This window comes from Furipterus horrens, unplaced genomic scaffold (assembly GCF_987537825.1).
Source record: "Furipterus horrens unplaced genomic scaffold, mFurHor1.1.pri manual_scaffold_13, whole genome shotgun sequence".
NCBI classification, from domain to species: Eukaryota; Metazoa; Chordata; class Mammalia; order Chiroptera; family Furipteridae; genus Furipterus; species Furipterus horrens.
In genome coordinates this window covers 15600946-15626297 of record NW_028327183.1, presented here as the reverse complement: position 1 = coordinate 15626297, position 25352 = coordinate 15600946, and the positions used below count along the sequence as shown (strand labels likewise).

The following is a 25352-nucleotide window of genomic DNA, read 5'->3' as shown; positions in this document are numbered from 1 at the left end:
ATAAAGCACCATTCCTGTACCCTGTTTTCTGATGCCCAGAGATCAGGCTTCTTGGCCTTGTACCTCAGGCACAATCTTATTGCATTGATAACTAAATTGAGGTGGGGGGGCTATTACTAGCTGGCCCAGATCTCAGAAATCCTCCCACCACCTCTGGCTGTGTTCACATGGGCTAAGAGAACCCCTTCCCACAAGCTGGCATTGCTCACTTACCTATCAGAAGTTACCACTGAATGGAACGTATTTTGATTTAGCACACCTCTGAGTTCCCTCTGGATCCTGGGGCAGGGAGTGGAATCTTTCCCAGAGACCACCCTGTAGACAGGCAGCCTGGAAACATGTCAAGTCTCCTCCCAGCCCTGAGCTGGAATCAGTGTTGCCTTCTCTAAGCAGAACTACCCCGGGCCATACTACAAGTCACCTTTCTTCGCACTTCAGATTTGTCCTTTGGACCATTAAGAAACTAAAGCAGCATTCCCTCCTCCCTCCCGCCCCATCTTTTCTCTTCCATTCCCCTTCCCTCCCTTACCCATTGCACTTTACCCCCGCTCTGCTTGAGGATTCTGTCACACCTCAGCAAAAGCCAAGCTATACTGCTCTGGCTTCTTCCCACATCGCCGGGCAATGATGGCCAGATACAGCATGAGGAGGGCCACCCAGTAGCAGCCATACAGGATGGCCCCAGAGACAAGGAAGGCCAGCTCCGTCTCACTGAACAGATCCTGGCAATAAGCTGTATATGCCAATCCTCCCAGAAGGACTGCCACCCAGATGGACACAGGGATGAGGCCAATGAAGTTCACCACAATGGTTTTTCGGCCAGAGGTGCCCCAGCCGGACTTGTTGATGGTAGCAATGGCAAAGATCTTGGCTGGCAGGAGGCTGGACATATAGAGAAGGGAGTAGAGGGACATGAAGATCATCTCTGCATTGCCCCGAAGGAAGCAGGCATATGTAGCCTTGATAATGCCCACCAGCTGCACCGTCAGCAGGAAAAGGAGAATGTTCCAGATGCGGCCACGGTAGAAAAGCTGTATGACTGTGGCAATGAGGAAGAAGGGGAAGAAACCCGTGACCACTGATTCGTAGGTCATCCAGAGGTGGTGCTTATGGAACCACAGAGAGTTGTAGAGCCACTCCCGGAAGTAAGACTTGCTCCAGCGGGTCTGCTGGTTGAGCCACCGGAGGTACTTTGTGGGGGTTTCTGTGAGGCACTTGGAGCGCGCTGTATATTTAGTCCTGTAGCCAAGGCTCAGGACGCGGTTGGTGAGGTGCCGGTCATCCCCAAAGCTGCACTTGCTGCCTAGGAACTTCTGATGGTACCAATCTTCCAGGAATTGCTGGAGGAGGCAGTTGCGGTACATGCCCAGTGGCCCACTGATACACTGCACACAGCCAAAGTAGGACTGGCAGGCCCGCTCCACGTTGAAGGCCATCCAGTACCGCACACTGCTCAGGAAGGAGATCCATGAATCATACTTGTTGAGGATCTGTAAGGGAACCATAGATGCTGGGCCTCCTCACCTGAAACCATGAGGCCTCCCTACCCTCAGTTCTGCAGCCCATTGCTCAGATTCTGGCCATGAGTCCTAGCCTAGCCGGGACTGGGAAACCCAAGGCTCAGAGGAGCCAACCACACCCACTCTCCGGAGCATTAGCCCCAACTCTCCACTGTGGCATCTGTACAGGTGGTCCCAATGAAGTTACTCTAGCAGTCAAAGCCACCTTCAGTCTCAGGAGGCAGCCTGTGACAGTGACAGAGAGAAGGCCTTGAGAAAGATGCAAAGCAACACGCAGCCACCTGTCCCGACCCTTTGGTTGGAAACTTGCTGAGAAGACCTGTTATGTTGCCCTCTGGAAGAAGATATTGCCCCTTATTCTGACCACACTGTCCAGCGCCTTTCAGAGCAACTTACCTAAGAACAAAGTTTTCTCAAGGCTCTAACTTTGGAGGTGCTGGATGCACTACCAGCAAGAAAGGAAGCACCCTCCAAGATCAATGGCCTCAGTATTGTGTGCCCCTCCCAGCATCATAGGCTCTCTACATACCTGATAAGTAATTTCCCCCCTAAGGTTGAAAAGGGGCAGGAAAGGGTTCAATAGCAAGTGAGCCATTTGAATCTGTTGAAAAGGAACGCCCCCCCCCCCACCAAAAAAGACATACTATTAAGTCAAGATTCCCATTCCCCAGATATATCCAAATGAATTAGAAAGAATCCAGACCCCCACCCCCAGGAATCCTTGGTTGGTTCTTACTTGGACATCTCCCCCGACTCCCCCTACTTGGGGGTCCTCCTCCAGGACTCTAAGCATCTCAATGGTGCAGGCTGGATCCAGTACAGTGTCAGAGTCACATACCTGCAGAGGGAATGCACTGTCAGCCCATTAAAAATTTTTTTAAATTTATTTACTGATTTTTAGAGAGAAAGGAAGGGGAGAGGGAGGGAGGGAGAGAGAAACAATGATTTGTTCCCCTCATTTATGCATTCATTGATTGAATCTTGTATGTGCCCTGGCCAGGGATTGAACCCATAACCTTGATGTATGGGGACAATGCTCTAGTCCACTGAGCTAACCCAAGCCAGGGCACTAAAAAAAAATTTTTTTCTATCTTTACCCAAGGACTTGCCCATTGATTTTACAGAGAAGGGAAGGGAGAGAGAGAGGGAGAGAAGCATCAATGTCAGAGAGAAACACCAATTGGTTGCCCCTCACACATGCCCTGACGGGATTGAACCTGCATCCTAGGCATATGCCCTAACTGGGAATTGAACCTGCGACCTTTCAGTTTGTGGGACAATGCTCCAACCAACTGAGCCACACCAGCCAGGGCTGTCAGCCCATTTTGACGTCAGGTCACACAGGCTGAGGAACATAACCTCCTTTCATATGACTTATTTCCAGCCACTAGCTAAGAGATCTATGACAAATAGAAGGGGTGAGAGGAGTAACGAAGGAGGCTGAGAGAGGAACCCAGGGGTCTCATCAGTACTGGGCAAGACTTTAGCCTCTATGAAATGAGGCTCCTGAGAAATGGCCTTAAAATGTTTCCCTGGGTCCTTGGGAAGAAAGAAGGAACAAGTCATTGAAATCATTACAGACACAGTGCCCAGGGCAGGGCCAACAGACACTCCTCAGAAGGCCAAGCTCTTGCCATAGGCTACCACCCAAAACTACCCCATAGGATTTTTAACAACAGGGTCTTGCCCATTTCAGCTTCTAGCCTCTTGGATGATCCACAGCCCAAGTGGAGGAGATACCTACCAGTCACCTTGGCCGAGTCTCAGATCAGGATACAGTATGGTCTAGGACTGCTCTCACCTGGATTGAACTCTCAATAAGCATGGAGGTTCTGGCAGCAACTGCCTCCAAAACCTGGATCAAATCTTGCCCACCCACCCTTCTTTCCTACAGAGGCTCATGGTCTGATTCTAACATGCAGCCTCATTATTATTTGAATCTGGGCTATAAACGCATACCCTGGTGCCGACTCCCTGTCTATACAAAGAGTTCAGATAACTACTGGGCAGGGGAATTGGTTTCCTAATCTCTGAGAGAGCAAAGTATCCACAGCTGAACCCAAACCCTGTTCTGCAAAAGCCCCAAATCCTTCTACTGAAGGTGCTGCGTGAAATACTAGGCTGTAGGAAGTGGGCAGCGCCCCATTCTCCAACCTACGTAGCTTTCTCTCTCCATGTTGGAGGATACAGTGGCCAGAGACAAGCAGCAGAGGTTGAGGGGGAACCAGGCAGAGCATCACACCTGCTCCCTCCCACCTCCCTACCTGGCACAGTCTTACCTTCTGGCCCTGGCTGGGAAGTTCCCAGGGAGCTGCAGGAGCGGACTCCCGGAGCCTCCCCAGCTTACAAACCAAGCCTCCCAGTGCTGCTGGTCTCATGGCTACTTCCTGCCCTGACCCTAACCATTCTTCGGGCTTCTCAGCTTCCTTCACTCCAGAAAGGCCTTGCTAGCTGAGCGGGGGTTAGGGAAGTTAGAGCTCTTGGCTGCCTGAGTTTCCCCACTGCCTGGGGCAAGGTTATCTCCCACAGAGGGAAAGGCACACCCTCAGCAAGGTTGTTGGAAGACTGGCTGAACTCCACCAGGGCTGCCCCAGGCAGTGATCTCAGAGCCCAAAGGAGGAGAGCTGGCTCAGGTACGTGAGCCTGCTTGCTAATCCACCAGAACACAAAGGACGAGATCAGGAAAGGAAGATGTGCAGCAGAGCAGGTTGGGGGTGGGGGGGAATCCTGTACTTCAAGGGAGTGAATGACAAAGTCACTGTAGCTTGAGCATGTGCCAGGGCTCAAGGGCTTTTGCTAAGCCTTCTGAGTCCTCAGGAAAGTTTCAAAGGCCCTTTGACCCTAGGTGAACTGCAGAATCAAGAACTGCCTCACATCTGTCCCTACAAGGCTGAGGAGGTCCTTGGCCTAGGAACACAGAAAAAAGATAAATGTGCTAAATTTCATGCAGAGCTGAAACTTGAAAAAAAAACAAAACCCAAAACAAAACATCTGTGGCAAGCTGATTTTAGTTGAGGACAGTCTAGAACACTTAAATACTGAAGTACTTGACATGCTGCCAGCAACACTGGGTTGGTACACAGGTGGGCTGCCGCAACAGCGACTACTCACTCAGTGACAGGCAAACCCCTCTGGCAAGTACGGAGAAGGGCAGGAAGAGAGGAATGGACGGCATGGATGCTGGACCAGAAATCGGGGGTCCTGGGTATCAGTTTCTAGTTGGTACTGAAATGCCCAAAGCTCTAGTCAACGCTCTCTACACGTTGTTGTTTGAAAACCGGAGCTATTTAACATTGTCAGTCTAATAAAGTTTTCAGGCTGGTGTCAATGAGCCCTTTGACTGGATGCTAGGCAGGGCCTGTTCAGGGTTCCGACCCTGCCAAGACTGTTACAGAATCAAACTCCAGGAAGATTCACACCTGGGTCCCTCCACCTTACAGACACAAATTTGACACTGGGAAGAAGAGGGGTTTTGGGTGCATAACTAAATATTTGAGTGCTTTCAAGCCTGATGTCTTTTGCTCTTTACCACACTTCTTTATGAAGAAGCTCATCCCCACATTGCCAATGGTGAGGCAGCATCGCACAGTGAAGAAGAGCCAATGCCTGGGCTCCGATTCTGGCTTTGTACCTTACTGCTCAGTGACATTAGGCAAGTTATTTAGCCTGTCTGTGCTTCAGGTTTGCCTTCTATGAGTGGAGATAATAATAGTACTTATTCCCTAGGAGTATTATGAAGATTAAAAGAGTTGATATGTATGAAGAGCCTACAACATTGCCTGGGATGAAGTAAATGCTGTACATCTGTTTGCTATTATTATTAGGCCACAAGTTATAGAGTTAAGTAACAGCAGAATCAGGATTCCATCCCAGGGCTTTCTGACTCCAGGACTGCTGTCCAGAACCATTATGTCTGTTGCCTTCTTAAATGCAGAGGAGAGATGTGCACAACACAAGGGATCGAGACTGGACTTGAAATTCCTGGAGGAGGGTATGTATGCCCGGCTGAATGGACACATCCACATATGCACATATCCACACACTCTTAGAGAGGCTCCCTTACCTGAATGTAGTCCACCGAATCGCCGAGGGCCTTGAAGGCTGTGTACATGACCTCTCGCTTGCCTCCCCATTTCTGCATGATGCATGAGAAGGTGCTGGCACGCACCACATCCCGCACACGGTCCATGCCCTCCTGCAGGCTGGCCTCTGTCTCACCCTCACCCGCCTCATGGAAGTTGCTGCGCCACACAAAGAAGCCAGCCTGCTCAGTGCCGCCTAGCACCTCGTGGAAGATGTCCAGCATGTAGGCATCCTCCTGGCGATTGCCGTCCACCACCATGACCACCTTGAGGTTGGGGAAGGCGATGCGCTGGACCGAGCGCAGACACTTGCGCAAGTAGTCAGGGTCCTCCTGGTATGCAGCGATGCAGAGTGCCACTGAGCGCCGTGGCGGGGAGGGCAGCTTCAGTGTCCGGCCTGCCCGCCGCATGTGCCGGTGCTCCAGGAAGGCAAACAGGCTCTGGATGAGCAGGTGCAGGCCCAGGATGGCGCCGTACAGGCCGAAGGACAGGTAGTGCTTTTCTGTGTGAATGAACTGGTAGCCTGTCACATAAGCTGCCAGGATGCCACCCAGCACTGCCAGGGCAAACAGGCTGGTGCCCACCACACGCAGGGCTGTCGTCAGCTGCACCGGCATCTGGTGGGAAAAGGGGAGAGATGTGGGGGTCAGGCAGGAGGCAGCATCTCCAGTCGGTGGGAGTGGAGGCATTTTCTCTGGGCCTGGCACAAAACTGGGGAAATGACCCACTAATAAAAACCATTTTCATCACTGAACATTACTAAGACTGTCTGCAGACTCAGAAGCCAGAACCAGGGTTCAAATCCCAGCCCTGACACTTACTATCTGTGTGACTATTCTTTCCCTTCTTTACTTCATCTGTGAAACATGGACTGTAGCCCTTACCTTGTAGCCCCTTTGAGGGTTCAATGGGTTACATATGTAAAGCACCTGAAGTTGCATTTATTATTGTTAGACAAACCAAAGCTGGGGAGGGCTACATGATACCGAGCTGGTGTATGGCAGAACTGGGATCTGCCTGACTCCAAACTCTCCGAGACAAGCATCAGTAGGGGCGAGCCTGAGGCACTCCTGAGCACCTGAGGGGCCAGGGAGAAGGGAGGAAGACGGACAAGGAGACAGCCAGCGGCCCAAGAGCTTCTACCTGTGCTGTGCCCGCTCGGGGATTGCACTCTGGTCGGAGACCGTGTGCCAGTAAAGCACAGCCACCACGGAGGCCCATGAAGAAAGTGGGGGAGGAAGAGAGGAGAACCAACAGAAAACATAAAAGAGATGCCAGGGGGAAAAAGAAGAAAACATCTTCCCCTTCTCAAAACAGCTAAGTCAGTAAAAGAAAGTTTCCCTGTTTTCTCTGCTTTGTCACCTTTTTCGCATTTACTTGAGAGCCAGGAAAGAAAGGGAAAGCAACTGGGCACCGCGGACAAGGGAAAGAAAGGGAAATGAGAGCTGGGGTGTGGACAGCTCTTCTGGAAAAGCCCAGCGCTCAGGGCACCTAAGGGAACTGCAGCCACACTGCAGCTGCCTGGGAAGCCCCATCAGCTTGGTCCTAGTGCCCGCATGGAATCTCTTTGCTCATCCCCCTGCCCCGCCACTCCTGCAAATGCTGCCACATTTCCTTTGCAATAATCAGGGATCCTAGCATTTGTACTGTTGGAAGCAGCTGTGTTTTAACAAACAGAGCCTAGAACTAGACAGACACCAGAAGACTTGGGCTCTCACAGGGCTCTACCACCTCCTGGCTGCCTGACCGTGCCCAAGTTCTCTGGACTTGGTATGTCCCCCTAACTGGGGTTCTAATGGTTTCATGCTTCATAGATCTCAGGTATTAATAAACCTTTTCTCTAAAAATTGTAGCAGTTCCAGTCATGAAAGACTCCCCAAGTGCAAAGGCTGATTGTGGAGGGGGGGAAGCCTGATCTGGAGAATCCAGTCACCACCCACCCTCTACAGACAATGAGGTCTGACTTCCAAGCTTGCTCCAACTCCAGGTCTTACTGAAACCGTCCCCTGAGCCCCGCCCCAACACGAGCACACCTTCTTGCCAGGGGAACACACAGTCACTGCCTAAATCAGCCAGCAGCTTCAGTCCGGAAAGTGCAGTTGGCAGCCTCGCCTCTCCGGGAAGCGAAGCGCAGCTTCCAGGCTCTGCCCCACCATCCAAGGGAGCCTGCCGCGAGCTTCCTCTGCAGGACTCCCAGCCCTCCCTGGTCCCCACCCCACCCCTCTTGGCACGCGCCTGCGGCCCAGGGGCCCCCAGACCTCTCACCCAGTGCCCGGGCGAGCGCCGCCCCTCGTCCCCCTCTAGAGCTTACATGCCGAGGGGGAGCTGCGGGCACTACTGTCCGCCTGCTATCTGGGAAAGGGCAGAGCGCTCCGAGGCCAGCCCAGCAACCTGCCGGGCGCTGGCGCCCGACCTCGGTGCAGTGCTGGAGGCAGTGCCCACCAGGTTAATGCAGCCGGGAAGGCACTCGTCACGCTTCTCAGCCCAGCTTGAGTCTCCCCTTCTGGCGAAGGCGGCGCGGGCCACACCCACGTGCCTTTTTCCCACGACCCAAACGGGAAAGAACGGAAAACCCAAGGAATCATTCAGGCCAGGCCCCACTCAGGTCCCTGGGGCCCCAGCTACCTTGACAAAGTGTGCCTCCAGACAAAGGCGACATCCCTGGTGTAGCTGTCCCCCTCCTTTCCCGGGCGGGACCCCCACACCCGGCGCAGGAATTGGAGGCACTACCCCGACATCCTCGACCTCTCCGAAGACCAAGAAGATTCTATAGCTGGTGACCTCACGAACAATCAGGCGCTGGAGTGAGCTCTGGCTGAGGTGCCCCTGCCCAGATAGGGAGCTGTGTTACCCCAAGCCAGCGGAGGACAGCCTCGACCACCTCTCGCCCCCGCCCCCTCACCCCCCCTTCATTCAGGAGGGATTCACCGGAGCTCGCTGGGGTAGGCTAATGCGCACCCGGCTTCAAGGGCACCAGGTTAGAGACGATCCCTAAGACCTACCCCACCACCACCACCCACTAGGCAAATGGAAGGAGAAAACCTCCAACCAAGGACGCACACCACCAATCTACCCCCGAAACTTTGTAGGGCTGCCCACTCTACAGCCTCTCCAGCTGACAGGTGTGCCCTGCTTGGGGGCTCACACGCAGCGGAATAGAAACTTGTGCGCGGGGCGGGGGCTCTTTCCTCCAGACCCCTCCGAGCGGGCAAAGGAGAGGGAGCCCAGGCCCTCGGATACGTGCAGCCTTTGCCCGGCTGACTCGCAGGAACAGGGCCGCCGAGCGTCTTGGTGCCAGGACAGGTGGGAACCCGCGGGCCTGGGGGAGGGAGAGACTTAAGCCAGCCTCGTGCCCGGCATGGTCGTCTGCCTCCTAATCCATTCACAAAACAGGAGCCGCAAGGGAGGAAGGGAGGAGAGACTGGAGGAGGAGAGGATGGAGGAAGAAAGGGAGGAGGGCTCAGTGGGGAGGGGGCTGCAGGACCCGCCGCCAGGAAGCCTGGAGATGCCGCAGCCCTCAGCCCGCCTCCCGGTGCTGGACTGGGCGTCCGCACATCCGGGGGTGCCGGTTGGAGTACGTGGGGCACCCCTGGAGCCGGGCGCATCCGTGTTCTCTGCGCAGTCCCCGCGTGGCCCGCCCCTCCGAAGAGGCCAGCCGGGCCCTCGCTCACCGTGCCGCCGGCTGCCCGCGCTCCCGTGCTCAGCAGGCCCGCGGCGGCTCCATGCCCCTCCTCCCACTCCTCACCGTCGCCACCGCGCTCTCCGACTGACTAGCGCCGGCCCCGCCGAGACGCCTTTAAGTACAGAGCGCGTCTCTGCCGGGAGAGGCGCCCTCCTCCGGCCCTGGGGCCGACAAAGTTGGGAAGAGTGGGAGGGCTCCCTCGTGGGCCGCGAAGGTGCACCCCCTTCCTGGCTCGGGCGGCGCTCAGCGGGACGCCGGGTCCCTTGTGGATGCGGCTCCTTGGGTTTGCAGAGAATCGCAGTCCCTGCGCTCTCGAAAACTGGATTCCCCCAGCCGAGCCAAAGGACGAGCTCCTCCGCGCTCACCTTGGGTCCAGCTAGCTGCCCAGAGTGAAGCGGTCATTGTGTTCAACCTAGAAATCTGAAGCGTTGTTAATTTTCAATATAACCCATAGGGCCTTAAAAATTGTTACTCTCCGTCCCTCCTCCTCCGCGCCCTGCTTTCTAAGCCTGGAAATCTACTCACCCTGAAATCGGCGAAATCTTCCCCTGACTTACATACTCGAAGAGGCTGTTCCCTGTATGTGGTATTCCCTAAAACCAAGACAGCAGAATCTTCCCGCCGGCATAATACCAATACTAATACTAAAACTAATAATAAATATAAGACTGGTCAAAGAAGGTATTAATAATCATGACACCCTTAGCTTTGAATTCCGCAGTGGGGCGTTGATGACTTTAAGGCTGTTTGCAAAAGCTGCAAATAGTCTTGCAAAAACCTTGGAAGTTCCAGTGTCTTAAAGCCAAAACCAATTCCTCCTCCACTTTTTTTACACCTTTACTCCCGATATCCGTGACCTCTTAAAATTCCCAACTGACCTTACGCTGGTGGTTTCCAGGTGCCAAAAAGCTCGCGCTGGACGTGGAGGAGGCAGCGTGGAGTGGGGGAGAGGCGGGGAGTTGTTAACAGAGAAAGGAAGCTCAGAACCAGCTGAACACACTGAGCTTCTCAATCACAGAAGAACTTTCAGAGGAATAATAATTAAAGCCTAGTAAAAAGTAAATTTACATGTCCTTCAAGCACACCGAGGTGACTTCCGTTTCTTTCCAAGCTGCCACCCATTTATAGGAACCTGAGTTGCGGTCTACAGGCTGCTCCGGCCAGAAGCCTGAGGGGCTCAGGGACTTCCCTGCCTGCCCAACAGCACTCACTCTGGGCCACAGGGCTCACGCCTCAGTACCCGAGGCAAGCAAAGACCCCTGGCACACTACTCCACCCACTCACATCTTGCATTACAGATATCAAATCATTTTACACTTTTGCTTGAGAAAATCACTAATGTGATACATTGTTTAAACCATTGGTTATTATGTGTTTTTTAAAATTTGTATTGAACCCACAATACCCAAATTCAATTATGTGTTTTGGACTTAAGACCAGCGGTATATGATGCATAGGAAGAGAGAGAAACCCTTGGTTAAGAAGAGGGCTCTGGAGGCAGCCAGCCAGTTCTGCCACCAGCTGTGTGGCACTAACCTCAGTATCTTCATTCTAGAAATGGGACTGAGTATCTACTTTACAGGGTTAGTGTAAGGATTGAAGAGACTGGCTGAGAGTAAGTACTCAGTCAATGGCACCCACTAGCCATGCTGTGGATTCCAAATGCCCACCCCTCCAGGATGTGACAGGAATTTCAGAGATCAGTGTTGATGACAAATGCCTTGTCTTGACTGCATTATTGTCTCCCAGAGTCCACCCAGGGGCATCGCAGAGCTTTGAGTTGCCAGAGATTAGCTATCTGATCCTACCTCCCACCCAGGTTTGCAATCTGTGACCTTTTAGATTGGGGGAAACAAGCAGGGACTGGCCGGGGGGTGGGGGGGGGGTTAGCAAAAATGAGTGCCTCAGCCCGCTGGGCAGTGAATACCCCATTTAAAGGAGATGTCCCCGTGAGAGGGAGGACCCAGCATGGCCAGGTGTTCTGTTGTCAAGAGAAGCCAGAAATCCAGATTTCTATGTGAAATCTCCTAATTTTTAAGTGTTAGAAGCTAATTCAATGTTGAAAAAATGCACTCCACAGGCCAGGCAAAAATGTGTATGAGTCACAGCCGACCAACTGGCTGCCTGTACGAGACCCGTTTAGAAGCCTACGGAATAGCCGGTTTGGAAAGAACCCACCTGCCCTCAGGGCAACAGCAACATGACTTCTCCAGTGCAGGTTGCCTGGGGCTTCTCCAGGATTGTCTCCTGTTAATTGCGAAGGCTCCAACTTTGTCCCATCTCGCTCAGCTGGCTCCAGGGAGTTTTACAGGCTGCGGGCTGAGAGAGCACAATTAAACCATCCTAAATGAACAGCGGGTCCAGCTGCAACATCATGACAGAACACTTGGTCCGTACCAACTGGTTTGCCCAAGGGAGTAAATCCTTTTTTTCTGATTTGCAGGGCCAGAGATCTGGTGTTATCAGGCAGCTAGGAGAGTCTTCACCTTCGTGGCCAGTCTCTGCCAGGGAGGGTTGTCTGTCATTAACATCTGGTTTTTGGTGCCCTATTTACATTCATCTCTTCAGAAGGAGTTGGATGGGGGAATGTTCAAGGGGCTGATACAATAAAGCTCAGCTTTATCTCTGCCTACCACTGGGGATTCAGAAATAGGACTAATTCCATACCCAATCACTTAAAAATGTGAATTCAGATGTTGCGAATTGGCGTTTACTCAGGTTCCAGAGTATAAGTCTCCCTAATCAGCTCAGTTATAGAAGATTCACACTTCATTTCAACATTCATTTAAAAAAAAACTCTGAAGACCTGCTCTGAGCAGAGAATGGTGCTTGGATACTGTGAAGTTTCAGGCTGGTCCCTGCCATCTAAATGGTTATCCATTCTGAAGACAAATTATACCTGAAAAATTAAGTCACCACACAAGGCAGTTTATCATTAAATGTTGATGAGAGAATCCAACTAGAAGAGTTTGAGGATTTTAGGAAAGGGATCTCTGTGAGCTAGAGTGGGCTGGGCAGGGCTTCATGGAGAGCTTGGGTGGACTGTGTAGAGAGGTAAAAGCTTCTGCATGGGAAAAACAGCCTAAGGACGGGAGCAGGCACAGCAATGGGTGAGGTGTGTCTGAAGGACAGAAGAGAGGCTTGGATGAAACAAATTTACACTAAAGAATTTGAACAGTGTCTGCTATATAGGAAGTGCCTACAAGTTGAAGAGGATGCTAGGGAAAGATTCTGGAAGGCCATGAATGACCAAGTAAGTAGTTTGGACTTGACTAGGGAAATGATGGAGAGCTACTGAAGATGTCTGAGCAAGGTGATAACAGACCGAGTATTGTTTGGGGGCAGCTGTGCTGGTGGTATTTTGCGGTAAAGGCAGGAATGGGGGGTAGGAGACCTGTTAGGAGGCAGATAAGCCACGAGAGAGGGCTGCGATGGGCCTGCAATGAGGATTCTTAGTGCTGCCTTCAGGAAGAGCAGGTGAGGGCAGGCGGTGTCACTATGGGGCTCAAGCGACAGTAGGGGTGGAAGAATAACTTCTACAGTTTGGAAGGCTGAAAGGGCCATTCTCAGGGGGTTGTTTGGAGGGTTTGAGGTAACTGAAGCTGACAGTTCCACAAAGATTTCACCTTTCCACTAAATTTCAAATCCAAACTCATGAAAATGCTCAAATACCTTGCACCAATAGGAGTCCGCTATTGAATCTCTCTTGTCATCACTGGTGTTTGGAGCTGCGGAACAAACCCTCAGGTGAGCAGGTGCTGCTCTCTCAGCTTCGCAGGCCTCCTACTGAGTGACTGGCAGGGTGGGGGGCGCCTATTCTAGCTCTGCCCAGCTGGCTGCCCCTCCTCACCCTCTGACCTCACGCTCAGTGCTCCTCCCTGGAACCCAGCCCCACAGCTTCTAGCCAAGCAAAGCATAATGGATGGCAGCCCAGCTTCCGGGTCTCCCCCAACCCATCCATCCCATCAGCTTCCCCTGGGCTGACTACAATCAAAACCTCTTGAAGCCCATGAAGGTGAACTTAAACTGGCCTCCAAAGAGGAGCAGGTTATGTCTGCCAGCTGACTAAATAGGGATCTCTCTTCAAGGCAGCTTAATCTGCAATACTAGTTAATACATAATTCAAAGTGGAAATTGTGTGCCTTGACTACAGCAAGGCAGTTACTACCAAACAAAGTTACCCTTTCATAACTTTGCCCTCTTACTGACAAGTACTCTGTAATCAGTCCCATTTCTAGGGGCTATGTTTGAAGAAGCAGGTGTAAGGACTTTTCTGTCCTGCAGTCACAATGCTGAGATTTTAACGCCAGTCTCTCTCTCTCTCTCTCTCTCTCTCTCTCTCTCTCTCTCTCTCCTTGGATGGAAGAATCATTCTGCAACAGAGCAATCAGTCCCTATGAAGTGGCCAGGTCCTTGTGCAGGCCTGAAGGTCAGGGTTAGTAGGGCACACAGAGTGAAAACTGAGTATCAAACCAGACTGGACATGCTTTTCTTGGAATCCTGAACAGAAAAAGCTCTTCTTGGCCATCTTTCCTTTCTCTCCCTCCCCTAGGTGAATGCAGAAAATCCAGGCAATTTTCAACCATAACTACATTCTTCATGGAATGTTGTGTGCAGCTAATAAAAATTATGTTCATAAAGAGAATGTAGGGACAGAGCCCTGACTTGGGGTAATGAACACACAATACAGTGCACAGATGATGTGTTGTAGAACTGTGCACCTGAAGCCTGTATTATTTAGTCAACCACTGTCACCCCAGTAAATTCAATAAAAAGAGAATGTAGAAATAAGCAAAAATGGTTATAATGCAATGCTAAATAAACAAGGCAGGATACAAAATTGTCATGTATGAATGACTACATTTACATTTTCTTTTAAATCTTATGAATTAAAAGCCAGGAGAGAAGCTCACCCAGATATTAAGATCAGGTTTGTTTGGGTGGTAGACAATAGATTTCCCCCCCTTTGCCTTTCTCTCTGTGTTCTCCAAAATTTCCTATTAATAGATGTAAAAATTTTATAATAAAAAGATATTTTGAGATGATAGGAATTATGAGTTCACAGAATTTCCTTTTAAGCTGGGGCTGGGTGAGGTACGGCCAGTGTCACAGATGCATTCATGGGAAAAGGGTTGGACAACCTCAGTGACGTTGGGAAGGCCAGGATACAGGATTAGTGGCAGCCAAAACTTGAGTACTTTGCTTTATTTAAATGCTTCCCATAGTTCCTTTGAGAAAATTTCGAAGAGAAAGGGGGAATATGCAGAGCTCTGTTAGTTCATCCAGCACCTTTGAGTGAATTAAAAAGAGACCCCTTCCTCCTGGGAATACAGCCCTGGACCAGGGTACATGGCTTGCCTGGAGCACCCAACTGGTGTCAGCCCTCACGGTGATCCTGGGTAAGGGAGGTAGGCGCACAGAATTATGTGCTCTGTGAGTACCCTGAAATGCTTTTCTTGAAAAAAGGCATTCCAAGAACGATGATATCAACAACATTGCAGTTCTGCCCAAGGGATCTCCAGAGAGGTTCTCCTCCGGCAGCTGAACATCCTATGCAAGGATGTATGGGCACGTCCACTCCTACATATGCACATAACTCACTATCCCTAAATGGACACATGCCTACTAGCTCATTACACAAGTGCACATTTTCCCAGACCTTAATGGAACACAATCCCAGTCTACGGTCACAGTCCCAAGTCGCCAGATCAGCAGGAGGGGAACAAATCGCTTAAGGTAACTGTGTTCCAAATTCATTTGGCTCTTGCTACAATATCGACCATAGTTCTTAAATGCACTGGCACTTCTGCTTTATGTCCTCTTTCTTGATTAAAGACATCATTAGTCACTGTCACAGAAAAGGTCCAAAGCCAGATCCTCCATAAAAGCTATTATAGAAGAACCAGGAGTAGAAGCAATGCCCATCAGCTCCGCCATGGGAGGGACCCCCCAAAGTATGTCCTACTGTCAGATTTTTTATTGCTAGGACACCCCCCCCAACATACACACACACACACACACACACACACCACACACTTTCTTTTCTTACCATACAAGTTAATACAGGGTTCTCATGTCTGGCTGCTGCACATTAGACTTTTAAAACCCAGGGAACTTAAAAACAAAAACAAAAACAAAACACTAATGTTTGGACCCTATCCCAAATCAATTTAGTCAAAATCACTGGGGGTGAGCCCCAGGTTTGAGTTGTTTTGTTTATTTTGAAATTCTCTAGGTGATTCTCTTATATGCCCAGCACCGAGAACACATCCTGAGGATTATCCTCAGCTGGCATTTGTAAATACATTTCTGGCACCAGGTGGACAGCAGAGAGCCAGCCAATCCCAGAGGTGAGCCCCAGAGTGTATGAGCGTCTATCCATCTTCCTCTAGCACCTTGCCTGCCACACCTGTTTGAATGAACTAACCTTAAAAATGTAACCAATGAGCTATCAAGCCAGACGGAAAAGAGAAAAAGGATGCTGATGGCACTGGAAATGCGAAGGGAGAGCCAGGGAGAAACACAGAGGGCAGACCAGATGGGCCAGCTCAGTCCCAGGAGCTCCACAATCTACCTGGAATTGGATTGATACAATCTTTTTTGTTGGCAAGCGTGCTACCTGCTTTTCCCAGCAGAACTGAGGAAAAACCAGTCATCCCTTGTCAGTGGGAGGACAGAGCTGCCACAGACCACTTGGATTAGCTTTTGTTTTCTACATGACAGCACTTCCGCACTTCGGGGGCTTTTCAGACTCAAGGATGAGCTAGGGTAGTTGGCCTTGGCCACGGAAAAACACCCACATGCTGGAGCCTCGTTCTTTGCAGTCTCTGAACAACACTGACACAGTTTCTGTGGGGAGAGGGAACTCACCCCACCCACCAGCTCTCTGAAGCATCAGCACCGCCATTCTTTCATAATCTCAGGATTAATATGCTCACTGTAGCTTTTGAACTTTTGAAAATGGTAGTTGGTCTAATAAAGGTTGTATGTGGAGAGGTGGGCAGTGGGGGGAAGTGGGGGAGCTCATTCAAGTTCTAGAGACTCTGGGAGCGTGGACAAGGCAGCTCTGTTCTCCCAGCGCCAGGCTGCCTATGCGTGTGATGGCTAGTGCTGTGCATCAGAAAAGCCCCGCCCGGGCACTGTTCTGAGTGGGCTTCAGTTCCAAGGCAGACAGTGAAGATTAAGTCTTACATCATTTAGTAAACCCCTAAAAGGCCCAGCAGCTTTTGCCGGTTCCCCAGTGTACAGGGTGTTCCTGCAGCTCCAAGGCCGCCCTGCGGATTGCCCTCTTCTGACACCAACTCTCACCTGCAGCCACTCTCATCCCTGCGATGGAGTTAGGTGCTGGCCAACAGGTTCATATTAAGAACTAGTAAACAGAGGGGGAGCATTTTCTGCTCAAGTGCACTCACATCTCCCCTTTTCTCTTTCTCTTCTCACTTGTAAGAACTTGCCTCTCTGGGCCTTCTTTTTCCCTTCTGCAAACGAGGGCCATTAATTGGTCTCATTTTTCTCTCTCTCGAGGAGTGGTATGGAACAGAGCTATTAATGTATATGTGCAAGAAATAACAGTTTAATGTTCCATTGTTACCGTTCTGAAAATGAAATCTGACAACTGAAACACCGCTTACAGGAGATGACAGGATAAAACGAGGCAAAAACCACAGCAAACAAAAACAAAAGGGGACATTTTTGGGTTCTGAAGTTCATGGGAAGACTCACTACATTTTCTCTCATGCACACACACAACATGGCTCTGCCCCTCTGCTCCCAGGAAGGCCGTCTTAGTCCAAGTACAACCTTAGCCACCCCAGAAAAAAAGCACAAGACTTTCAATAAGCAATTAATGAAAGCAGTGAAAGGAGCAGGGGGACTAGGGGATGCCTGCAAATCTCATCTACAGCTGCTGGGCAAAGGACATATAATCAGTTCTGGTGTCTGAGGTTGAGTTTTGATGTTCGGGACATTACTTGCTGTAAGTGGTCCATTTAATGAAGCAGGGGAACCATTTAATATTAAGAAGTTTTTATAGTTTGGAAATGAGCCAGACTGACTGGGTCCAAACACTGGTTTGGCTACTTCTTACTAGCTATGTAATTAGCCTCTGTGTGCCTCAGTTTTCCCATCTGTAAAACAGGTTAATAATAATAATACCTGCCTCACTGGCGCAGTGTGAGGACTTCGAGGATTAATATACGTCAAGTGCACACAAGAGCAGAATAAGCTTTTTATAGTGTTAACTGATTATGTACAGTGATGTAGGGCTACTGTAATCATTTCACCCAGGTTTTACAGGAGAAACAGATACTTTGAGGGGCTCTCAGACCCAGTGTCCTGAGTCTGGATTGGGATTTGTGGTCATCATCCTGAAGTCATTCCATATGCCATGAAAAGGCATAAGAGTTAGGACCGAGTCTCCAGGCTGAGAGTCAGGTAACTACCCTTTTCAGTAGACTTGCAGGGGCTCAGGATTTCTCTCCATGGTGAGCACAAGTAAGCCCCTACCTAATACCTGTAGCCGGGATATCGTGCTGCGCATGTTCTTATAAAGCATGTTACTGTGCCCCACTGGTGGTTTTGGTGCATAGAAAACTCCAGCCCCTGAAGATTACCTAATCCTGAATTATTTGGAGAATAGTGTTAACAATTTACCGTGGTATTAAAGCAATGTCAGCTGAGGGGGGGAGAATGTAGATCAGCACTAACTTTTTGGTGAACATTTTGGTACTGACATTTCAAATGTTCATAGCTTTTTGACCCACCATTCCTATAGATACACTTTAGTATGCAAAGAATTATGTTTAAGAACCATTAAAGAATCACGGGAAATTAGAAAAAACTCTACTGACCATCAAGAACAAAGGCTTAGCCCGGACCAGCATGGCTTTCTTGATTAAGCGTCATCCCGCAAAGCCAAAGATTGCGGGTTCGATTCCAGGTCAGGGCACATGCCTGGGGTGCAGACCTGGTCCCCGGCTGGGGTACGTCTTAGAGGAACTGACCGATGTCTCTCTCACACATTGATGTTTCTCTCCATCTCTTCCTCCCTTCCTTCCCCTCTCTCTAAAAATAAATAAACAAAATATTTAAAAACATAAAGACCAAGTGCTTAAAGCAACTGTGGCTCGCCTGTCTAATGGAAGACACACCACCGTCACAAAGGAGAAGGACTGATGGGAGAGCATCTCCAATGTACACGACTAAGAAAAACTATCGGGGACACTATTGATAGTAAAAATAGCATTTTTGTTTTTGAAAGCAGAAATATTTGTTTGTATCATCTGGGAAAAGGAACGAAAGCTCTGGAAAGATACACACCAAACTGTTAGTGGTGATACTGGGATAGGAATGGAGGTGACGTTGTGGGAATTTTTGTTACATATACATTAAATTTGTTATACTTCATATAACATATGTAATCAGAACACACACACACAGAGTCAGGGCATCTGTATCCGAGGGCTCTGGCTCCTCTGTGCCCTCAGAGGGCAGGGCCAGCACAGGGGTTTTGTAGGCATCCTCAGGATGCATCAGCAGAGATGAAAAGACACCTTCATGGCACCAGAATGCCAGGGCTCACGTGTATATATGAGCCCCTGAGTGTGCTTCCCCAACTGGGCTTTCATTGAAAGGCTCTTTCTTCTATACTCATTTTGGGGAAGAAACTCTGTAACATTCAACGGATGTTCAAAAGAGTCTGGCTGGGGCCCAGGAGACTTGGGGCCAAGCCCCAACAAAAGGGGAGAACAACAGTTTGCCTCACTGTTCCATGATGTTGTGAGAATCAGACAAGCTTATGGATTAAAAAATAAGTAAAATGACTTTCCAAACTAAAGGAAACACTGGGCAACTGATCATGCTATTCTATGCCCACAGGGATTGCAGAGGGTCGCCTGGGGTGGGAGGCAATCCCCAAGCCCTCCTGGTGGCAAGGAGCTACTGAGTCAGTATAAAGAACTGTGGGGAGGGGACTGGAAGATGACCCTTCAAATTAGCAGGCACAGCCCCTTCCAGGGCTGCTGGTGAGGGTCTGCATCTCCTCTTCACTTGCCAGCACAGCCCTGAGCCCTGCCAGCAGGAAAATGCAGCAGCCAATATTCTAAGAAGACAACTTCCCAACCCCCAAGCAGCCGCTTGGATCCGAGCACAGTGGTGCGTGGCAGTCAGGGGTGCTGCGCACTGCAGTGAGGCTGCTGCATGTGACTGCAGGGTGTCTGTGGCTGCAGAGCTCGCTGGAGGACACAGCCGGGCTCTCAGAGGTCGTGTCTGCTGAAAAGGGGAGCAGAGGAAGAAGGGAACCCACGGTCACGGGGTGGTGGCTGCCTCTCACAGCCCACCCTGCACTCAGCTCCTGGTTCTGACTCTTGCCATTGAAATTCTCGCTGACATTCTGGATTTCTGTGCAAAAAGACTGCAGAAGCCCATCTGGTTTCTGCAGGTCAGATCTGTCACCCCCCATTTCATTCCTATCAATTGATCGACTCTCAGCTGGCCTAGTCATCCCTCCGCGGCGGGAAACCACAGGTGAGGGGCACAGGCAGGTGGCAGGCAATGCTCTGTTCCCTCATCCTCTCTCAGACAAAGGGGCAGAGCAGGGGGGTGGGCTGAGGGCAGACACACATCTGCTTTTCTCTTTCTTCTTGGGCCAATGAGGAGAAGCTGCTGCTGCCGAAGAAGAGGGGGTGGTGAAAAGGGATGGGGTTCATCGCTACATTTTGATTGAGGCAAAAACTGTGCTGCGTATGCAACGCCTTCCGTTCACAAGTACTTCCCATTTTACAGACCTGATCATCTTGGCCTCAAAGCACTTCCCAGGCACAAACTGAAGGGGTTTCAGGTAGAAATAGGTCTGTGGCTGCCCCCAGGCACAGGGTGGTCAATGAGGCTTGACATGGTGGCACATCACCTCCCTCCCCTCACCCCTCCACTGCCCTCCCTGCTCCAGCCACACTCTCACCTCCAGGCCTGTGCAGGCCGTTCCTCTGCCCCCAGATACCTTCGTCCTCACTCCTTCACCTCTTTCCAATCTTTACTCAAGTACCAACTTCTCTATGAGGCCTTCTCTGGACAAGTTACCTAAAGTTACAGCTTCCATCTCCATACGCACCTCAACCCCCTTCCCGACTTTATTTTTCTCTACAGCATTTAATACCACTTGACATTTCATCTATTCTATTAACCTTATTTATTATCTGTCTCCTTCTACTGCAAAGTAAGCTTCCCTGAGGGTCAGGGTTTTCTGTTTTGTTTACTGCGGTGTTTGCAGGGTGTCTGGTGCAGCATCAGGAACATACTCAGTGCTCAAAAAATTGTTGTCATTATTGTCTGTGATTTGCTTTCCTGCCCTCCAGTCCCTGGCACCTTGGCCCTTATAGGTGGATGGGTGGATGGAGCCACAAGAAAGTAAAGGAATGAAGAAGAAGGGCGAACAAAGTAGAATATTAGGAAATATGGAAAAGTTATGTGTGTGGAGAGATAAGGAGCAAAGTTAAGTTGAGAGATTTCTGATTCAATAACAGGGAACTTGCAGAAGGTCAAGTCTGTGCCAGGAAGGAAGAATATGGCAGAAAGGGAAACTCTCCAGAATGTCCAGGAAGTCTAACTGGAACAAGGAATCAATGCTTGGACACAGTTCCTGGGACTCAGCTGCAGCCACAGCTCTGGGCCTCCTGCATGTCTCCTGCCACAGTGCCACCCTCTATAGGCCAAGGGAGCTGTGGACTGCAGGCCTGGAAAGAGGAGGGAGAAACCAGGGAGGGAAAGAAAGGAGAGGAGGGAAGGGACCAAGCAGAAGACCAGGTGGGTGATCCAGGGGAGTCTGGGTGACAGGCCACTGGGCAATGGAGGAGACTGAAGGTGAGAGGCCAGGAGAACTTCAGCAGCAGAGACAACAGGAGGAGATGGGAAGGGGCAGGAAGAAGGGGGCCTCAGAGGGAGAAGAGGTGGGCAGAGGAGGGAGGAAGCAGGAGCATGTTGCTACTACACAGTCACACACCTCACAGGCCCGTGTAGGGAAGTGTCCCCATTGCTCCTGCCATCCATCTGCCCCTGGAGTTCTGTGTCTTTTTTTCTTTTTCTTTTGAGTTTTGTGTTTTTACTGTTCTAAAGTTCTCAGTTCTCATGTTCTTTCCCAGAGATGAATGGAGATTTTATATATATATAAACTTGGAAGAATTACTTAATAATTTGGAAACCTTTAATATTTTAGTCTCATTTAGGAGGGTTACATTAAGCCTTCTTCCCCTTGAATTTGGTAACAAAGTAAGAAAAAAGTCACTGTGAAATGGAATCCACCAAAATCAATAAAGAATGGATGCTTTTTGCTACTTTCTAAATAAGTGAAATTAAGAGCCAATTTTTGGCCCTGTATGGATAACTCAGATAGGTAGAGTGTCGTCCAGTATGCCAAGGCTGTGGGTTCAATCGCCAGTCAGGCTACAAACCAGCATCAACCAATGAATGCATAAATAAGTGGAACAACAATGTTTTTCTCTCTCCCTCTCCCTTCCTCTCTCTTTTTCTCTAAAATTAAAAAAAAAAAAAAAAGCAATTAAATTTTTAAAAAGTTGATTTGAGAGAGAGAAACATCAGTTTGTTGTTCCACTTATTGATGCATTCATTGGCTGATTCCTGTATGTGTCCTGACCAGGGATGGAACCCACAACCTTGATGTATTAGGATGCTCCAACCAAATGAACTACCTAGCCAGGGCAAAAAAAAAAAAAAGGCAATTTACAGATGGAAATACAGGGACTAGAATACTTCATGAGGCATTTCCTAGGAGACCAGGTTCTTAGACTACAGAGTTTCTCAGTCTAATCCACATGATCAATTAGGATATGTCTTCAGATCTGGAATGCATTTAATGCAAATAAAGTTGTAAGTTAGCCCTGGCCAGGGGACTCACTGGCTGGAGAGTCATCCTGTACACCAGGGGGTTGCAGGTTTGATCCCCAGTCAGGCTGTGTGCTGGGTTGTGGGTTCAGTTCCCAGTCTGGATGTGTGGCAGGGGGTGCGGGTGGCAGTTGATGTCTCTCACATTGATTTTTTTCCCTTCCACTCTCCCTTCCTCTTTCTCTAAAATCAACACACATGTCCTCGGGTGAGAATCCAAAAAAAAATTTGTAAGGTAAACCAATCATCTGACATATTCAATCTGATTATGTGAAGTGGGTAGTATGGAGTCTAGTTAAAGAAAAGTTAATAAACAAGAATTTTTTGTCCATATTTAGCTGGTCCAAAGGAGATTCTTTTCTAATTTGAAAGCCCCAATCCTGATTTCTGGATATCCTTGATTTTGAGAATAGAAATTAACCCAGCTACCCCAGCTGAATGAAAATATTCCTTAAATCATCTCACTGCCTTTGTTCTAATTCTTTGCTCACTAAGGTAATTTGTGATCCCTGTCTATGACTTGACTTCTTAAAAGGAACACACACCATAAAGGTTCTAAGCTAAGAACCATGTCTGTAATCTGGCCAAAGAGAAATATCTTGTTAAGTGACAAATAGTCATGCTTGTATACAGATCCTTCACCCACCTTAGAATTTTGGAAAATCACGGTCTGATTTCTCTGGGCCTCATCACCCCAGAGATAAGGGAAAAGATCCTGCGATAAAATTCTGTACCAGGCCTGCAAAGCTGAGAATTGATCAGGGTGCTCTGGGTTAGCCGTGTCAAGGTGCTGACAACAGGGAGCGCTTGCTGGAAATAGCCAGTTTTTCCTTCTTGTCTTCTCTTAGCTGCAACCAAAATGTAGTGTTCTTTACAAATAAAGAGGACTCCACAGAGCTACACCTGAAATGACTGCAATAGCCCTGGCATCGGGTCAGCACACATTTAGTGCTAACCAACTAAGTACTCAGCGTTCTAAAGGAGCAGAGGACTGATGCAGGATATAAACTCTCATCGGAGATGTTTGTGGCTCCTTTCTCCTAGAATCAGGGCAACTCCATGCAAACAGTGGTAGAGGGAGTGACAGAATGGCCAGGGAGGACAAACACAGGGCTTACCCTTCTTTTCTGGAAGATGAAACCAGCCTGATTCTCTTTTCTGGAGATCAGATCCTGCTCGACACCACAGCTTTCCATCTCGATAGCAGAGGGCCAGATTCAGACCTGTCTTTCTTTCCAGCCAGAGTAATTTTATTCCATTTTTCATGGTTCAATAACAATTTCTTTCCCCTCCCTACCTCCAACTGCATTTTCGTACTCTGAAATGTCTCTTGACCAGAGACAGAAAGCCACCTCCAGGGTCAGCCATACTGCCAGCCTCAAAGAGGCAGTGGGGCCACCTGCTGGAAGGCTCAGGCACTGCTCGGGCTGTTGGGGTCCTCTGGGCCCCCTCCGTGTGCTTTAAGCCAGCCAGGTCTACGGCAGGACCACGATCTTTTTCTCCAGCTTCTGTGGTGGAAACAAGAAGTTTCTCATGATTTCATCCAGCTCTTCCAAGGCCAGCTGGGCATGGAGCTTGGCCACGTCATCAGGCTCCAGGCGCACTACGTGCTTCAGCAGGTGGTAGAGATCCTTGAGGACGTCCCTCAGCACCTGTACGAGACAGAAAGAGTCATGACCAAGTGTCTACTGTGTCAACATTTCCAAGGATGACCAAACTGCCTTCTCCTGTCTGAGGAATTCTGTGAGGAAAATCCCATGCTCCCTTAAGATGATGCACAGCCCATTCAGGTTAGAGACAGCAGGAGGGCAGCTGCGCTGAGATGGGTTTCCCTTTGGATTTCTCATGCTCTCCAGACTCCTCACTACTCCCAGGCTCAAGTATAGATCCCAGATACCTTCCTTAGGTTCCAAAGCACGGCATGGACCTCAGGAGCACAGATATGGTACCTCCTCGAGCACATTCACCACCATTTTCCTCTCAAGCTCCCACAAAACCCTCTGCTGACATCCACAAAAGAAGGCATCTACTTATGAAACCCAGGAAGCTATTTCTTCAGCAATCATGCCTATCCTTCTCACTACTTTGAAGTCCCAAGAGCTCCCAATTTCCTCCAAAATCCTCCTGGTTTGGAAGCTAGAATTTCTAGCAAGAAATAGGTTTCAAAAGAACAGAAAATCTTGCTCTGGCTCGTGTGGCTCAGTAGATTGAGTGCCAGCCTGCAAACAGAAAGGTCACCAGTTCGATTCCCGCTCAGAGTACATGCCTGAGTTGCGGGCCAGGTCCCCAGTTGGGGGCATGTGAGAGGCAACGATCCTTGTATCTCTCGCACATTGATGTTTCTCTCCCTCTCTTCCTCCCTCCCTTTCCTCTCTCTAAAAATAAATAAATAACATCTTTAAAAAAGAAAAACAGAAAAACTCAAAGTAAGGATCATCTGATCAAACCAGGGACTGAGGATAACCAGGTCCCAGTGAGTCATATAACTTGTCTGCGGCTCCTTCTGAAGTTCCTTCTGGTCTGGCTCTTTGTCTCAAAAGCGACTATACTTGGGTCAGGTACTGTACCACATATTTTCCATATATTATCTAATTTTATGCCAGTCATAAAAATGAAAGTTATTAGCCCCATTTTACAGATGAGGATACAAAGAATTAGAAGGTTAAGTAACTCCCAAGGTTACTTAGCTACAAAAATGGTGGAGCCTGTGTTCTTATTTACTTATTCCTATAAAAGGGTGATATAGTGCAAAAAGTATAATATACATTAAAAAAGAAGTCTCTCCTTGACTCCAGACTTCTAGTTTCCCTTCTCCGAGGATATTGTTATTAACTGTGAGAAATATTCTAGATGTTTATAAGCATATATGTGTGTGTGTGTGTGTGTGTGTGTGTGTATATATATGCCTTTCCCTTCCCTTATTTATTTAGATTTTTTATATTTATTTTCAGAGACAGGGGAAGGGAGGGAGAAAGAGAAGTAGAGAAACATCAATGTGCAAGAGAAACATAAGTCAGTTATCTCTCACACGCTCCCAGCTGGGGACCTGGCCCGCAACCCAGGCATGTGCCCTGATAGGGAATCGAACTGGCACTCAATCCACTGAGACACACTGGCCAGGGCTCCCCCAACATTTTTTTTAAAGCACAGAATTATATGCTATACTGTTATGTG

At 49.3% G+C, this 25352-nt stretch overlaps 2 protein-coding genes across 3 annotated transcripts in view; both read right to left on the bottom strand.

Annotated features, from left to right (window-relative positions):
• Nucleotides 1–533: 533 nt before the first annotated feature.
• Nucleotides 534–23374, bottom strand: HAS3 (hyaluronan synthase 3). The gene is made up of 4 exons (XM_090260413.1): nucleotides 23297–23374; nucleotides 5584–6219; nucleotides 2257–2358; nucleotides 534–1490 (listed from the first exon to the last, which is right to left on the bottom strand). Exons 1-4 carry the CDS (start codon nucleotides 23372–23374, stop codon nucleotides 567–569), a joined length of 1740 nt encoding a protein of 579 aa, XP_090116539.1. The 3' UTR covers nucleotides 534–566.
• A 32-nt stretch (nucleotides 23375–23406) lies between these two features.
• Nucleotides 23407–25352, bottom strand: part of TANGO6 (transport and golgi organization 6 homolog) — a 142528-nt gene continuing 140582 nt past the window's right edge. Inside the window, exon 18 of one of the 2 annotated variants that reach the window (XM_090260412.1) lies at nucleotides 23407–23830. In XM_090260412.1, the coding sequence (XP_090116538.1) occupies nucleotides 23654–23830 (177 nt within the window). In that variant the 3' untranslated portion in view covers nucleotides 23407–23653. The remainder of the gene's footprint in view (nucleotides 23831–25352) is intronic. The other variant, XM_090260411.1, reaches the window with a different exon arrangement.

Coding starts and splice junctions, on each gene's coding strand:
- HAS3 (XM_090260413.1), bottom strand. CDS start 23,374: ATGGAAAGCTGTGGTGTCGAGCAGGATCTGATCTCCAGAAAAGAGAAT. Junction 6,220..23,296: donor TCATCTTCCAGAAAAGAAGG/GTAAGCCCTGTG, acceptor TTTTCCCACCAG/ATGCCGGTGCAGCTGACGAC. Junction 1,491..2,256: donor GAGTCGGGGGAGATGTCCAA/GTAAGAACCAAC, acceptor GTTCCCTTACAG/ATCCTCAACAAGTATGATTC.